Here is a 16,877-nt window from a genome sequence, read left to right on the forward strand (position 1 = left end):
AAATAAGATAAATGAAAAGAATACTGTAGTGCTGTTATACAACTTGCTTCACTGGTAAAATGGATGATAGAGACAAACAGTAGTTATTACAGTAACCTAACAAACAAATATACCTATACTGTATATATACATTTTAACAGAAGACTGCAAATGAGTGATCTAGATAAATATAAAGACCAATGTTTACATAAAACCCCTCTGTATAACTTCTGTTAAGTATAGGCCTACTGACTGCTAATCCGGATTCACTTTCACGTTATTAATATTTGTGATGATTGGTTTGATGGTTGCTTTCCTTTCCTTCCAGTTTGCTATGTAAAGCTGTCATCATATAGAACACGGGAATCCCTTTTGGTGTTTTAAGCATTATGTTAGACTTAGCTGTTGAAAAACAGCAGACCTACAAGCTCGTAGCGCGGCACTCTGAGCTTGTAGAAGTACTGTTTTTGAAAAATCGCGGAAATGTGGCACAAATCTTAATTGAATATAAATGATTTCAGAGCGAACGTTTTTAACTCAAATCTTTGCTTCTGGGGGGGGGGTCCCTGGAACAACATATTTTGAGATGGGGGTCGGCGGCCAAATACATATAATTCTGGGGCTCATTGACATGAAATATTTTGAGAACCACTAACATTGGTCTTTCAGAAAACTATCAGGATTTAGAAGACATTTGTAGAATCGACCTCAGGTCCAATTACAGATGTGACTATATACTCTCTATAAACCAATGCCATGTGTAAGCTGGAAATCAAATGTGTTTTCTGAAAAACATTAAAATAATTCAAATGCCATATTGCTTTGTTTCCAAAGTACAGTATATCGTACGTACCTGTACAGATGACCGTTGCCAAGAGGAAAGTTGCCTTGTACAGATCCATTGTGAGAACTCTCACTAAAAGGGCATAGTCGACTAACTAACTCACAGGAGGCTACCAAGATTACTGTACCTCATTGGGGTCCTTTCACCCAAGGCAGGAAGACAAATAACATCTCAATCATTGGTCAATCATTAGCTTGACGACAAGCACGGGACTAGGACTGAGGGGTCAAAAAACTGTTTGCCTGTGGGTTGGATTTAGTAGCCTACGGGGGTGGGGTGAGTCTCAGTACATCAAAGTACATAATTTCCAGTGAATATCTCATTGAATGTCTTTGATCCGAACTTATCTCATACATATACTGTACGCCAGAACTATGCTTTTCAGACGCTTCCATGATCCTATTATTACAATGACAATATGTATTTGTATACTGCTGGTGTCTTCCATTCGTACCCGCAGCACAATGGATCGGGACATGAGCTTTGAACCTGTCAATATCATGTGGGCTTTTGTGTTCTGTTATCGTTGTACCAATTCAATATCCAGTCAACACAGAGCCACGTAGCAGTGTCTTTTATGAGACTAATGACTTAATGCCATTTTACACAGTATTAAAAACAATGTGTAGCAAGATTTTTGTTGTGTAGGCTCCGCTCCGGTCACTACTTTTGTGTGATCCAGATATATGTAAAAAAATCAATAATAGGTGGTTAATGTTCAGCTAAAGATGAGCAATGTCCTCAACTGCAAACACATCATTACAAAACAATCTACTTTAGACTGCTACCTACCGGTAGGCCTTAGTCCCTGGCTGGAACTACTGGGACTAAGGTTCAGCACTGGTTTAGTTATTCCATTTCTGTATGCGGTACAAGAGCATTTATTATATACGTGGGGGTCCTTCCATTTTTGAGCCCCCTCCCCCCCAAAAAATATATAATATTAACAATAATGATAATAAACAATAATAACAATGACATTATTGGCAATTAATCTATTAGGTTATTATGGATAAAATACACATTGTTTTATCTCAACCACTAAGTCAAAAAATTCAAATAAAAAAGTTTTAAAGAAAATGATGTAACTTGCAACCCACATGTGTTATATTTTGTGGGAAACATACCACCAGAGGGTGCCATTGATTACAAACTGTGAAAGCCACAATGTGTGAAAATGATTCCCTCAAGCCAACAGATCCTTTGCGACTGAGTTTAAACAGTTTAAGGAGAGAAATAAAACAAACCCAACAAGGCATTATTGTAAAACATTTGAATGCGAGATAAATAAGATAACAATAATAATAATATCCACTCTGAATCATTCTTAAAGCCAAGTTGACACTATTAGAGGGGGCAGCTGTCGAAGACAGAGAGGAGCTCTAAATTCAACACAGCTCAATTGAGATGATTCTTGAATCTTGTTGTTCGGGCAGAGTAATATTGGACATGTCATAAACGTACCTGATTCTCCATATGTAGGCGGCTGATTCATCATGACTCCTGTGATTTTAGCCTTGATGCAGAAGCAAATTATTTCGTTCCACGAACCTTTGGTAAAAAAAAAAAGTTATGTAGCCTCATTAAATGAATGTATTAATACATAATGAAAGAACGTGTATAAATGGAAAGTGGATGTCTCAATAGGTTGGCCTTGGTCAACTGGGAGAAGCACCTCTAGTCCTGTGTGCCACCAATTCCCCATTTCATCTGAATGGCAGCGTTGATCTGCTCAAGTGCTCTTACAGTGTACAGGTCAGGTTTTCTGCCTTTGTGGAAGTCAATGGATGTTCCTGCTGAATATAAGAAATTATAGCCTATTGAGAAATATTTTTAATTTATTTTTTTTGTATTGTACTTGTACAGTTGAACAAGATATACATGCATGTTGAGAGAGAGAGAGCGCCAATAAACGAAATGTTTATGAAAATGTTGCTTTAATGCTAAATGTTAATTGCATTATATACCTCAGTGTTCCTAAAAAGGAGAACATACTGCAAAGTGAAAAGTCCTTGAAATGGGAGATTTAATTAAAATTCACCAATTCACCAAAGATTAAGCAATGTAAACAGGCTTTTAAACTTGCCATTTTATTCTCTTTCTCCTGTTTCCTGAATGTCGTGCTGGGAGAGGTAAAAGAGTGTATGTTTCATTGTTGCTCTACATTCCCAGCAGAAGGTCACTAGTCTGGGCTGTAAAGGCAGAAGGAAGGGGACAACAACAGTTTATTAAATGTTCGCAGCAGCAGGGGGTGAGGCCCTGTCTGTGCCATCCAAGGCTCATTACTGAATCAATATCCCATTATAAGAGATACATTAAGGAAAATAGACACTTCTCCTTCAAAAAAACAACAACAACAACAACAATGGCTTCCCCTTTGTGACAGCGTTGTCCTCCAAGGCTTCACGTCATTCATTGTGCAAACTAGAACATATCTTGTGTACACTTGTATTATTATATGTTTGGTATGTATTCTTCAGACACAATGGGATTCTTGGCGCGCATTCATTTCAAGAGAGTGAGAGAATCTCAATATCCAAAACTAAAGAGAGGGTGGCAGGTGTTTTGCACCCTCTGTTGTCATGCTGACTGGCAAAGGCAGGTAACCATGATTAACCTTTTCCTATCCTCGTGTTTTCAATATCATGCTCAGTGAATGGAAGGGCCAGATGGACATGGAACCATGGAGGAATCGACACGAATAATGACAATAACTCCCAAAATATAAAGTACCATACTGGTATACCTTTTCATAAAAAGTAAATAAATCATTATTGATTTAAATGGGTTCTCTTCTAGAATTTGAATCCTGTTGAGTCAACACACACACACACACACACACACACGGTCACAGCCACTCTCTAAGCCGGTATAGCCAATCTCTTGGCCCTGCGTCGGGCTGTGCCTGTGCTATCCTATCTGTGGCAGCCCTTTATGCTAGTGGTTTATACACTCATTAGCCCGCGGACTCCGACTAGAAAAAATATGCCAGGGATTTTCATTTCAAGGACCCCCCCCAGTTTGATATGCAACAGGCTACGGACTCCCATTTAATGGCATTTCTATCTCCGAGACCCCCAATTGATATTGTAAAAATCAATGTTAATTTAACGGTTCCATTTGGTTACACTCTCACAGTTACAGACCCATAAGGATCCATTTGGTTCCAAACTATATAATTTAGCTGGGGACCCCCTGGAACTCCCTCAAGGACCCCCTGGAACTCCCCGGACCCCACTTTGCTTTATACAACAGTCAAAAGAAAAGGGCCATACTGTATATACATTCTTATGGGAATGAATTTGCTGATGAGGACGGGCCTCACTCTCACTGCACCTTGATCATCATCGCTGCCGTCAGATGAAACAAGCAGCCCCGTAAGCCCTCTTGAATGAAAATGAAAATATTTCCTCTCCACTTGAGTGCATGTCTAGTGTCTACACTCTACAGACACCTGTCGGGTGAGCCTTACTTGATTATTATGTCACAACGTAAGATGTGTGGACTTGTACGGACTTGTCACACAGACTGAACCACACAAGTCCTTAAGGGACCACTTCATCACTTTTCCACCCAGAGCCATAGAGTAAGACAGAGTTACGACATTGACATGATGGAGCAACCGAGCGCTCGAAGCACTGTTTGTTCATGGAGCCTGGAGAGTGACAAGCTGGAGTTTGAAATGCATTGTTTTCAACGACAACAATGTGTGTCACGACAACTGTTTTAAAGTATTAAAGTACAGTAACAACTAAAGTCTCTGTAATGTCTATGTTGTACTATAAATAAAAAAAACAATCTGAAATAAAGGGATCTAAGATCATTAAAGCTGACTGAGTCCAGTGCATTCTGCCAACTTCCGACCCAGGACATTGTCACTCTTCGCAATGTATGTAGAAGAGCCGCCATTGGACTGGCCCCCCCTAGGGGGGGGCTTTAGCCCCCTCTGGTGGACTGGAGGCTCAGCCCCCCTAAGCCCACATCCCCACAAACCCAATTGACTGACTTCAATGTAAACCAAAATTCATTAGCCCCCCCCACCCTCTGAATAGCCACTTAGGGCCGATTCATACTCCTATTTTACCACTGTTTCGGCGCTGTAGTGCCGAAATGATTTCGGCTCGTCAGAAAATTTCAGTAGCACCGAAGAGCCGACTTTAGGACGGTACCCCCCCCCCCCCGAACCTCAAATGACGTCACATTGTAGGCTCTACAGCGCCGAACCGACTTTTATTCGGCTATAAAATAGGAGTATGAATCGGCCCTTAGCCAGCCCCCCCAGTCACAATGTTCTGGAGCCATCGCTGGCTATACTCGGAGGACGATTGAAACATTGGTGCCATTCATTGCCATTCAGTGTCACTCCAAGATCGAGATCTCCTTTTCTGATTTGTAAAGAAAGAAAGAGTGCAGTTCGTTGCTACAAAAAAAAGGTAACTTAATTTGTTCAATAAATAAATAATAAGGCAGGTGGTTTTCAACCCTTTTCATATCAGGGTCCTCAAATGCAGTATTCTGCATTTGAGCCACGGACCATCATTTAATGAGATGAAATAATAATATATATTCCAAATTTGCGCCACATTTTCACGACTTTTTCAAAAATAGGCATAAAAGCTCGTAGCGCGGCAGCTTGTAGATCTGCTATTTTTCAATAGCTAAAGTATTACATAATGCTTAACCCATTCTGACCGGGAACCCGTTTTGGTGTTAGCATCATGTTATGCTTTAGCTATTGAAAAATAGCAGATCTACAAGCTCATAGCGCGCCACAGAGTGGCGCGCTATGAGCTTGTAGGTCTGCTATTTTTGAAAAATCGAAGAACGACTGATATTTTTAGAATCTGATCTCAGGTCAGAATGGGTTATTCAGACCTGTGTGTTGTCCAGTGGAAACCTCGTATGAATCTGATCTCAGGTCAGAATGGGTTAAAACACCAAGGGGTTCCCTTCCCGCCACCAAAATGGGTTAAGGACCCCTGGTTGAGAACCACTGCATGCTATAAGGGAAAACTCCTTGATATACAGGATAACAGAACACAAAGGTTTGTCACAACACTACACTTTGTTGACAGCATGCAGCAGAAAGGCATATACCTACAGTACCAAACAATGCAAAGCCTCGTGTACTGTACAACCAAATGTTTCAAATTATTTGCTTGATGTGCACATAGCTTTCGCTGACTTGACATTTTCAACACCTGCACAGAATGCAGCTGGGAAGGGAACCCGCACATGGCTTTTAAACAAAGCTAAAACAATTGTGAAACGTGTACTATTATTACCGATGGGAATTCTATCACAAATAATATAGCATGCCTGATGTTCAAGCATTTATAGCTTTTTAGCGACTGTAGACAAGTCATTCCGTAAAGATTGTATATTTGTTGCACACTGACATGCTTTAACCCATTCTGACCGGGCACCCATTTTGGTGTCGGCATCATGTTATGCTTTAGCTATTGAAAAATAGCAGATCTACAAGCTCATATCGCGCCACCGAGTGGCGCGATACGAGCTTGTAGGTCTGCTATTTTTGAAAAATCGAAGAATGACTGACATTTTTATAGAATCTGATCTCAGGTCAGAACGGGTTAATCAGACCAGTGTGTGTCCAGTGGGAAACCTCGTATGAATCTGATCTCAGGTCAGAATGGGCTAGATAGATGACACCCTGGTGTGAGAGGATTCCCATGGCTCCACAACAAATCCTGTTGTTTCAGTAGACGGCAAAACGACAATCCATCTGCGCACGCGCACACGCACACATGCACGCGCAAACACACACACACACACACACACACACACACACACACACACACACACACACACACACGTCCTCACAAGTATTGCTACACTTGTGAGGACATCAACATTTTAGGACAGCGATTTTACGAAAGCCTTTTTCTTTTGGCCATTTTTAACCGCAACCCTAAAAACTAAAATATGTCGATCTACAAGATCACAACATTACATTGCACACTGTCTGCAACGTGTTCTGAGCTTGTAGATCGCCGCCTATTATCAGTGCATGACACCGGCATGCAACTATTTAAGTATAGGCCTAAATCAGGGCATAACTAACACAACCTAATTGCAAGCCTATAATAACTCCCTATTTTTAACCATAAAACAATAATTTCTCTATAGTGAGGATCAGGAAAACGGTCGTCACAACGTCTATTTCTCAAATTCTATTATACTTGTGGGGACATTTGGCCCTCACACGTAATACAAGTGCACGCACGCACGCACGCACGCACGCACGCACGCACGCACGCACGCACGCACGCACGCACACACAGAGTCCAATGTATAGCCTACTGGCCCAGCTGTCTCTCTCTCCATACACTGTAAGAGAATACCCCCAGCGAGTGTTCTAACCCTCCCCATCAATCTCTCTCCATTTGACAGAAGCTATGCCCACCTGTTCTCCCACACACTTCCACAAGCCAGGACCCGAAAGAGTGAGGCAGTCACTGGCTGGGCAGGCTCCAAGAGGAGACCAGGTTAGGGGCGACCACAGCAGGTCGCTGTACGCAGGGGTGGACACAGTACTCATTACTCAACCCCAGAACTAGACTACAAGTAGTCTGAAAGGCTACTTTGCTTATACTTATAGAAATTCAAAAGTACATTGCTTTATAAAATTCTTCATAAGTACGACATTTTCTTTTTAATATCAATGCAATTTTCCCCAAAAAAACACAGAAAATGGCAGATCTATAAGCTCACAGTCACATGGTGTCAGTGCGCTTATGTACTATTTTCACAGTCTGGCTGGTGTCCTTCAGGGCAAGACACTGAACCCTACACTGCCTCCAATGAGCCGGTCGGTGTGAGATGTGGGAAGTGAGGACGCTGGCGTCGACTGTTCGCCGCTTCACCTCCCAATGAATGAATGGAACATTGTAAAGCACTTTGAGCCGAGTTCAAGTTCAATATCAGGGTTATTTCAAACTGTTATACCTCAATGACGATTGATGAATGTTTTTTTTTAAATAGTTAAAATAGCTGATCTACAAGCTTTGAAAATGGGGCTACTTTCACACATTCCTGATGAAGACCCGGAGGGGTCGAAGAAACGTTGATTCCTGATCCCTTAAATAAAATTGATGGGAGCTTAAAGAACGGTGTGCGGACTTCTTACTTTCACACACCACCACTGTACAACCAAAGTGTAATACAAACTAGCCCAATTGGTTCATCACACTAATCGATTTATTTACACCAACATTGTTAGTGTGACTGTGAGTCCGTCTCTTCCACACAGTGCATACTGCATACCTATGATGCACGCGCACGGGAGAGAGTTTCTGTTGTGTTTAAAGCGCCTTTATCCAAGGCACTTTACATAGACTGTGCATTACATTCACCCATTCACACACCGATTGCGGTGGAAGCCATGCATGCAAGGTACCAACCAGCACATCGGGAGCAATGTGGGGGTTCAGTGTCTTGCCCACGGACACTTCCACATGTAGACAGGAGGAGGAGCCGGGATTCGAACCGCCGACCCATGGATCATTGGACGACCTGCTCTTACCTCTTGAGCCACAGTCGCCCCTGATTAACACAAATACTAACCCCGGACATATGATGTACGCCACATACACATGCACACCGGACACTGAGAGGCAGAGACAAGGAGGGAGATGATGCAGGATGACGTTACTTTGTCAGACACGCTCAAGTATTATTATTATTTGGGGCGTGCCTTCTGGCAGAGATTTGCACCCACTGAGCGTACCCTTTTAGCCGTAGAATTGGGATCATACTACAAAGAGAGCTGACTAAAGGGGTGTGTCACAGCAGGCTCACAGCCAGTGTATTATTGCTATTTTTGCCAGTCACCTGTATCGCCTTTCTCACAGACAGAAAGACGCACGCACACTTTTACTGTGACGTGTGTGTGTGTGTGTGAGAGAGAGAACGTGTTTTTCTTCTATGTGGGTTAAACCACATAGAATGGCAAACCTGAGCTGCTCTCCAGTGAAGTACATTAAAGCTTCCCCACCATGTCAACCTAAAGGAGGCACGATGTGTCAAGTTGCTCTGTTCGACTACATGTGTTGTGAGTGTATTGTCATGGCCAAGAGGTGCTAGGCAAACTTGCCTGTGTCACGCGCGGCAAGGAATGCCATACACTTGTGTTTGCGGGCGTCAAGAATAGAATAGCGTGTGCAAATATAAATGTATTGCATGGCGTGCATGATTTCGTGCCCATTTTGCAACTTCACGTCTCAGGTTTCAGCTGTTCCGTTCCAAAGTATGCGTTGCAGAGTCATACTGGCGTTACGGTCATTTTTGAGTTTCTATAGCCCGTCTGAAATGTGCAGTATTACAATTTGAATCACTACCATGTTTGAATCGCTGTTATTTGAATCATGAGGTGTGCGACCTTGCAGTTCCTGTTAACCCATTTAGACCCGAGGACGATTCTACAGAACTTCATGTTTCTATGTCATTTTAAATAAAGAACGTCTTACCTTTACCTGTGGTGTGCGGGCTCCATCCTATCTCTATGTCAGCGGTGCTCAACCTTTTTCACGTCAAGGACCCCCAGAATTATCTGTATTTGGCCACGGACCCCCCATCTGAAAATATGTTGTTCCAGGGACCCCCCCAGAAGCAAAGATTTGAGTTAAAAACGAAAGAATATATATATTGAAACATTTGCGCCACATTTTCAAAACATTTAAAAAATAGCAGACCCTACAAGATCGTAGTGTGGGCACTCTGTGCCGCGCTACGAGCTTGTAGATCTGCTATTTTTCAATAGCTAAAGTATAAGCTAAAGCTAACAACATAAGGCTTAAAACACCAAAAGGGGTTCCCGCCCAGAATGGATTAATGTGTGTATGTTCATGTCGAAGCATGTGAATAATACATCCCTAGGCCGTTGTCACCAAGGCACATTCCTCCACAGCTACTGTACTTGGCAAGCAAAGTCATTCTTAGATATTGAATGCACCTGTTATTCAAATAGCCAGCCGGGGTAGTGAGTTTAGTTATGAGATATTAACCCCCCTGCTTAACCCATTCTGAACGGGAACCCATTCTGGTGTTAGCATCATGTTATGTATTGAAAAATAGCAGATCTACAAGCTCATAGCGCGCCACCGAGTGGCGCGCTACGAGCTTGTAGGTCTGCTATTTTGGAAAAATCGAAGAACGACTGACCTTTTTAGAATCTGATCTCAGGTCAGAATGGGTTCATCAGACCAGTGTGTAGTCCAGTGGAAACCTCGTATGAATCTGATCTCAGGTCAGAATGGGTTAAGGTTGAAGATGCGTACACCCCCCACCGCCACTGCTAACTGAAATGAGAAGGAAAAAAAAACCCCAGACGATAAAGTTAGGATACTTTAATTCCCCAACTTGATTTCTTTAAAGTCCTTTTTTGTTTTGTTTTGGTAGGCCTCTACACCCCCCCCCCCCCCCCCCCCACGCCATCTCTAATCCTCTGTGGATCCCATAGATCATCTGTCTAACTCTAAACATAGCATGCACACACACACACACACACACACACACGCCATGCGCGCACACACACACACACACACACACCATGCGCGCACACACACACACACACACACACGGCATGCGCGCACACACACACACACGCCTGCACAGGGTGTTCAGCACAGCTCCGCTTCACACCTCACCAATCATCTCTCACCCCGCCCCCCCACCTCCCCCTCTCCCCCCTGTCTCTCCATCACCCCCCCCCCCTCTCCCTTTTACCGCTCCACTTGTTGAGCTCCATTAAGATCCTCCCAAAATCCCTTCACACACACACACACACACACACACACCCTGGGGCCCACCAGTGGCCCTAATGGTTCATGGGACTCATTAGAGAGGCTCGGGGGCAGGAAGTGGGATGGTGGCTTAAGGGGGGGGGGGGGGGTGGGGGGTGGGGCAGGGGTTCAAGGTGTCTCTCATCTTAAGTTACCTGTGCAGGTACGGCTGTGTTTGTTTTACCTTTACCTCGGACAAGCCTGGAGGTCCCAAGCCACGACATGAACAGCTCACTGTGTGTGTGTGTGTGTGTGTGTGTGTGTGTGCGTGTGCGTGCACATGCGCATGTGTGCGTGCACGCCGAGTGCATGTGTGAGTTATTGTTGACGTTTGAGAGTAGTGACATATGATATAGGAATTGTAGAGGATTTCTGCTCAGACACACACACACAAGCACAGAAACACACATTCCAGGACTTAACAAGACACAAAGTGTGAGAACATGCAATTTGGTTGGGCTGTATGTATATTCGTCATGTCAAACTCATTCTCTCCCTCTTCATCCTTCTTTTTCTCCCTTTCCCCGAGCGCTCACAGACAAGACGTACACACGCACACGCACAGGACCTTACTTGACTGTCAGGGCCACCCTTTCCCCTTTCATCAAAGCGATCTACACACACACACACACACACACACACACACACACACACACACACACACACACACACACACACACACACACACACACACACACACACACACACACACACACACACACACACACACACACACACACACACACACGCACACACACGCACACACACACACACACGCACACACACGCGCACACACACACACACACGCAGCATCAAAGCACGTCGGAGCGCAGTCTGACAGCCCATATCACCCCCGGAAGATGTGACCGTCTGTCATCTTAACCCATTCTGACCTGAGATCAGATTCATACGAGGTTTCCACCGGACACACACTGGTCTGATGAACCCATTCTGACCTGAGATCAGATTCAAAAAATGTCAGTCGTTCTTTCGATTTTTCAAAAATAGCAGACCTACAAGCTCGTAGCGCGCCACTCGGTGGCGCGCTACGAGCTTGTAGATCTGCTATTTTTAAATAGCTAAAGCATAACATGATGCTAACACCAACATGGGTTCCCGGTCAGAATGGGTTAAAAATAAAACGATGCCAATTGATGGGAGACATACATCGTCCCAGATAAGACCTGCCAATGTGAGGTTGGCAGAGCTTGGTCCACAGCGGAGAGCCAAGCTTTCACTGCCTCCACGAAATCTACGGACAGCTGGCGTATAAGAGAGAGAGAGAGAGGCAGCGCCAGGCGTCAGGCGCCCTGGCAGGAACCGAGGGATGGATGGACAGGGGAAACACCGCAGGGAGGGGAAACGTTTGGCTCAGGAGCGTACAGCTGACCGACCCGCTTACAAAAAAAAAAAGAGGAAAACACAATGTCTGATTGCGTGATCCACCATGCTCGTGCTCAGTGTTAAAGGGACACTTCACCCTTTTTGCAAAAGAATATATGTTAATGACGTTTAGGAGCTTTAGAACACTTTCCTGGGGGTCTTTATGTGTGTAATATGTGGTTTTAGATATTTTAGATTGTAGCAGTGAGCCTGTTGTCTCTGATGTCATGGACACTGGGCTCACTTCCTTCCTGGACTACATGTTGTCTCAGTAAGACAGCTCTCCCCCCTATCCACAAGGAGGAGCAGTGCACCAAAGAATTATGGGAATTGTAGTCCAGGAAGGTAGTGAGACCAGTGTCCATGACATCAGAGACAACAGGCTCACTGCTACAATCTAAAATATCTAAAACCACATATTACACACATAAATACCCCCAGGAAAGTGATCTAAAGCTTCTAAACATCATTAACATATATGTTAATGATGTTGTCCCTTTAACTCTGAGAATTGGATTATGTAACTATTAACACATTTTACTGTGTAATAAAAACATAAAAATTGCTTTTTTGGGGGGGGGGGGGGGGGGGACATAATGAATAGGAATGGTTATTCTGAACTTGAGAATTTGTTTGAGAATTTGTGCCGTCTAAATTGTGATGTTGATATGATTCACTAATTTGTATTTCCACTCAAAAAGTGTCTGCCTTGGTGGGTGTGCTCAAATCAAATCTTTGATTCTTTTGTCCCTGGAACAAAATATTTTGAGATGGCTGCAGTCAAGATGTCTGCAGTCAAATACAATTATTATCGTTTCGGGTGTCCTTGACATAAAAAGGTTTCAGAAAACTGTTAGGATTTTAGAAGATATTTGTAGATTTGTTTTTAGGTCATAATGAGTTAGCCCATTCAGGACTGGAACCTCTTTTGGTGTTTTAAGGATTATGTTATACTTTAGCTGTAAAAGAAATAGCAGATCTACAAGGTCATACTGTAGCTTGTAGATTTTTTTTAAATTGCGAATATTCTTTCAGAGCAAACATTTTTTAACTCAAATCTTTGCTATCTGCGGGGGTCCCTAGAACAACATGTTTTTAGATTGGGGTCCGGGGGCCAATTACATATCATTCTGGGGGTCCTTGACATGAAAAAGGTTGAGCACCACTGATATAGAAACATGGGTTTTTAAGGTGTTCCTTCCACACGCTACGTCCAACCAGGGAAACTCCCCCCTTTCAGGTGTAAAGGAGCGACTTGGGACACTCATGCATGAAGGAAGCATGAGTTCAAGTCTGTTGCTCTCCCCAGGTTGGCGGAGGGTGTGTAGAGCCCAGGATCACATTAGATAATTGACACAGGGGTGAAAAATGGGTTACAAAATCGTGGGATAAAAAAAAATGGAAAAATGGGTTTTTCAGAAAACTGTTGGGATTTAGAAGACACTTGTAGAAGTAACTAAAGTATAAAGTAGCACCTTTTTGTTGTTATGACCTGCTGCAAACTTGATGCATAGGCAGACACCAGCTTCTGTCAGCGTTCCTCGGGAATCTTAGCCCCTTCCTCATGTGCATTGCTTCCAGGTATAGGGTTAGGTTGGGGCCGGGGGGAAAAAAAGACATGAAAATGGAGTTATTACTTCTGACTTTATTTAATTTCTTAAATTATGTCTAAAATGTAAACATCAAATAGTAAAAACTGTCATTTGGGGCTTACACTTTTGTTTGATACATCATGTTAGGTTGGGGACAATAAATTGTAGTGTACAGTAGGGTTTCTACAGAAAAGAACAAACAGAATGTATGTAAGCGCAAGATACAGTCCCATGAGTAATAGTGTACAGTAGCCAAAATGTAAAAGGTGTAAGTAAGCCTGTAAGTCAGAAAACATACATTTTCAATACTACAACATCATGACAATGGAAGTCCTACACAAAAAATATTTAAGTCTTAAAGATGGAGTGCTGTGATGGACCTTTTGATTTAAACGCTTTCAGCTTTCTGGAAGAAACCAAAAATACAAGAGGTAAGAATTAATTTGAATATTATAGTATAACCACACCTGGGGATCCATTAGAGTAATGTGTAGACACATACAAAACAGAACAATATAAAACTCGACATCACTCCATCTTTAATCCTAAAGCCATGTACATTTGATGCACATATCTTTAAGGCCTATATAAATAAAAACATTTTCTTTAGCTAGCTGGGATATGAAATGTTATAGAAATGAAAAGGGACCAATGCAACACGCATGGCCAAAGACATTTTAAATTAAAACTTTTTTCCCCCAATAAATAAATGAAAATAATGAAATAAATGAAACAATATATTTATTTTTAAAGACGAATTCAACTTTTCCCATTGCACAACATTTCCCTTAAAGGGGGTAAAAAAAAACAAAAACATTGAACTTTGCTCTCAAAAAGGGTTCAATGTATGATCAAGCACCACTCTCAGCATCCATAGCCAGTGAATTTACAATCACAGCAAGAGATGGGACAGTAAGTGTCACAGCAGAACTGAAATTATCTCCCATATCAACCATGCACATAAGAACTTCATGCATCCACATTGATACGCGACATCACTTCCACATATACTCTTTCTTGGAGAAAGAGAGACCAGAGGAAAACTGTTTTTCTCCAAAAGGTCACCACGGGTACTTTTTGCAAGCATGAATGAATGCACGTCGAGTTGAGTTCAGTCCGCAAGCGGACAGAAAACAAATACGACGGACAAATCGTGACAGATTTGTCTCCCTCTTCGCTCCCACAGCCCGGGTGAGACCCGGGTGAGTGCCTTCATGTGTGTAAGCTTACCATGTTCCGTTCAGGGAGGATGTGATGGACAATCACTGTTATGCAGCTCTTGGTAGTTCCATCTCTTGTGACGTGAGTGCTAGAGTAGATGCCTTGTTGGACAAACCGTGTTCATAACATTTGGACGTGGAGGAATGTCATCACGACTCAATCACCTTCACCATGTGTTTAAATTATGCGGATAATAAGGAGTTTGGTCGTAGATTCGCTGTGATAAAATGGCAATGCCAAAAAATGTGTTTTTGCTTTAGTGCATATAATAACAATAGGGCTAAGTGTGTTGTGTATTCTGCACTTGCTCTGTACTGTGTGTGTACCCTTACACCAATACAATTTATAATATATAGCCTACCACTGTGTCACTGGCAGTGGTTCCCAAATGTTTTAGCCTGAGACAGAACTTTTATGTCTCCCTGTGATCCAAACTAGTGAAAATAGCCTAAATCTACAAGCTCACACGTTGCTCCGCATCCCCTTGTGATCTTGCAGATCGGCTATTTTCACTTCGGCTCAAAAGTTACATTTGTGGAATTTATGGAAATTATTTTATTTTTTATTTTTTATTAATTTATGATATTCTGTTGAAAAATGGTTAGAATGTATTTTTAACGTATGAAAAAAGGCTGGGGGAACATTTACGCGCGACCAACAAAAATGTTTGGGGAAAACAGTGCTGTAGGCCTATATACACTGTAACTATACCGTATAAAACTGTACTGGGTAGCTTTCAATACTGTAACCCCCACCAAGCTAAAGACAAAACTAACCTATTCATCAAAGCTGGGATGCATTTCCCTTGAAAAGAGAAGGATCACTGCACTCGGCTGCATCAGGCCTGCAAACGAGAAGAAAAATAAATATTGGATGAAAAATAATTTGTCTCTGAATAAAATTGATCACAGAATTGATCACAGTGCAAAAACCCACACTTTGGCTGTTCATATGCCCCGAACGGGTATGTGGACTAGTGAATACAATAGAAGCGCCAAAGTCCTGACGTCACTCGCTCATCCCCTGGTTTCCCCTGGTTCACGGAACGTAATTTCTCTATGGAGAATAACATGGGGCTCATCTTAAAGTCGTTTCATAAAAGCATCGTGGTCCAAAAAAATAAACAAGCTGTCTCTGCATTATTGTTCTGCCTGAAATATAGATCTATTTCTAAAGGAAATGGAAATGGTGTGAAACTTGCCTTGTATTTCTTAAGGACAGAGCGTAGATCTGACATTCTCCTTCTCCCAGTATTTGGTACCGAGTATTTCCTCCTCATTGCGTTTATCTCGACATTCGATATGGGCTTTCTTTCCTTCTTGAACTTGTTTTTCAAGGAGTCGTGCAAGGCTTCCTATAAATAAATGAGATTCACTTAAGAATTTCCACATCAACAGATTAGCTGTAAAACACTATCCGTTCCCAAAGTGGGGTCCGGGGACTCCTAGGGGTCCTTGAAAGAGTTCCAGGGGGTCCCCAGCTAAATGATAATTAGTAGCCAAATGGACCCTTAGGGGTCTGTAACTCAGAGAGTGTACCAAATGGAATGGAGCCAAATGAAAATGGACCCTAACGGGTTCGTTTGGTTCCATTTGTACACTCTCAGAGTTAAATTAACTTTTACAACATACATTGGGGTCCCAGAGAAGGAAATGCCATGGGGGTTCGTAGCCTAAGTCAAACTGGGGGTCCTTGAAATGAAAATCACTGCCAGAGCCGTAAACATCTTCTCTTATGGGGTCCCTGGCGTATCTTTTCAAATGGGGGGTCCGCGTGCTAATGAGTGTCAATTTGGGGGTCCTTGACATGAAAAGGTTTGGGTGTAAACATTGGGCAATGTCAATCGTTAATTGCAGCATAACTACAGTAAGAGATATAATGGTCAGATACGTAGCTAATTGGGTGCAGTGATCACTATTTGAGCAGAAAGAATACTTGCATATCGAACTGAGAAACATTCATAGTTTCAAGCTGTCGACAGTGGACAAATACTTACAAATCCAGTTCCATAACTTTCCTTCAGATAAGGGAAGTTGTACAGGACAGACATGAGGA

The 16,877-nt window shown here is 42.6% G+C and overlaps 1 protein-coding gene across 3 annotated transcripts in view; it reads right to left on the bottom strand.

Annotated features, from left to right (window-relative positions):
• Positions 1–15,820, bottom strand: part of plg (plasminogen) — a 41,500-nt gene extending 25,680 nt beyond the window's left edge. Inside the window, exons 1-6 of one of the 3 annotated variants that reach the window (XM_080790164.1) lie at positions 15,759–15,820; positions 15,599–15,666; positions 13,485–13,583; positions 2,910–3,015; positions 2,499–2,616; positions 2,288–2,374 (exon numbers count right to left, since the gene is read on the bottom strand). In XM_080790164.1, coding sequence (XP_080646290.1) covers positions 2,288–2,321 — 34 coding nt within the window. In that variant the 5' untranslated portion in view covers positions 2,322–2,374; positions 2,499–2,616; positions 2,910–3,015; ... (1 more) ...; positions 15,599–15,666; positions 15,759–15,820. Of the gene's footprint in view, positions 1–2,287; positions 2,375–2,498; positions 2,617–2,909; positions 3,016–13,484; positions 13,853–15,598; positions 15,667–15,758 lie in introns of those variants that run through there. The other 2 variants (XM_080790165.1, XM_080790166.1) reach the window with 2 other exon arrangements.
• Positions 15,821–16,877: the final 1,057 nt, after the last annotated feature.

Source organism: Protomyctophum bolini, assembly GCF_963924005.1.
Source record: "Protomyctophum bolini genome assembly, chromosome: 19".
NCBI classification, from domain to species: domain Eukaryota; kingdom Metazoa; phylum Chordata; class Actinopteri; order Myctophiformes; family Myctophidae; genus Protomyctophum; species Protomyctophum bolini.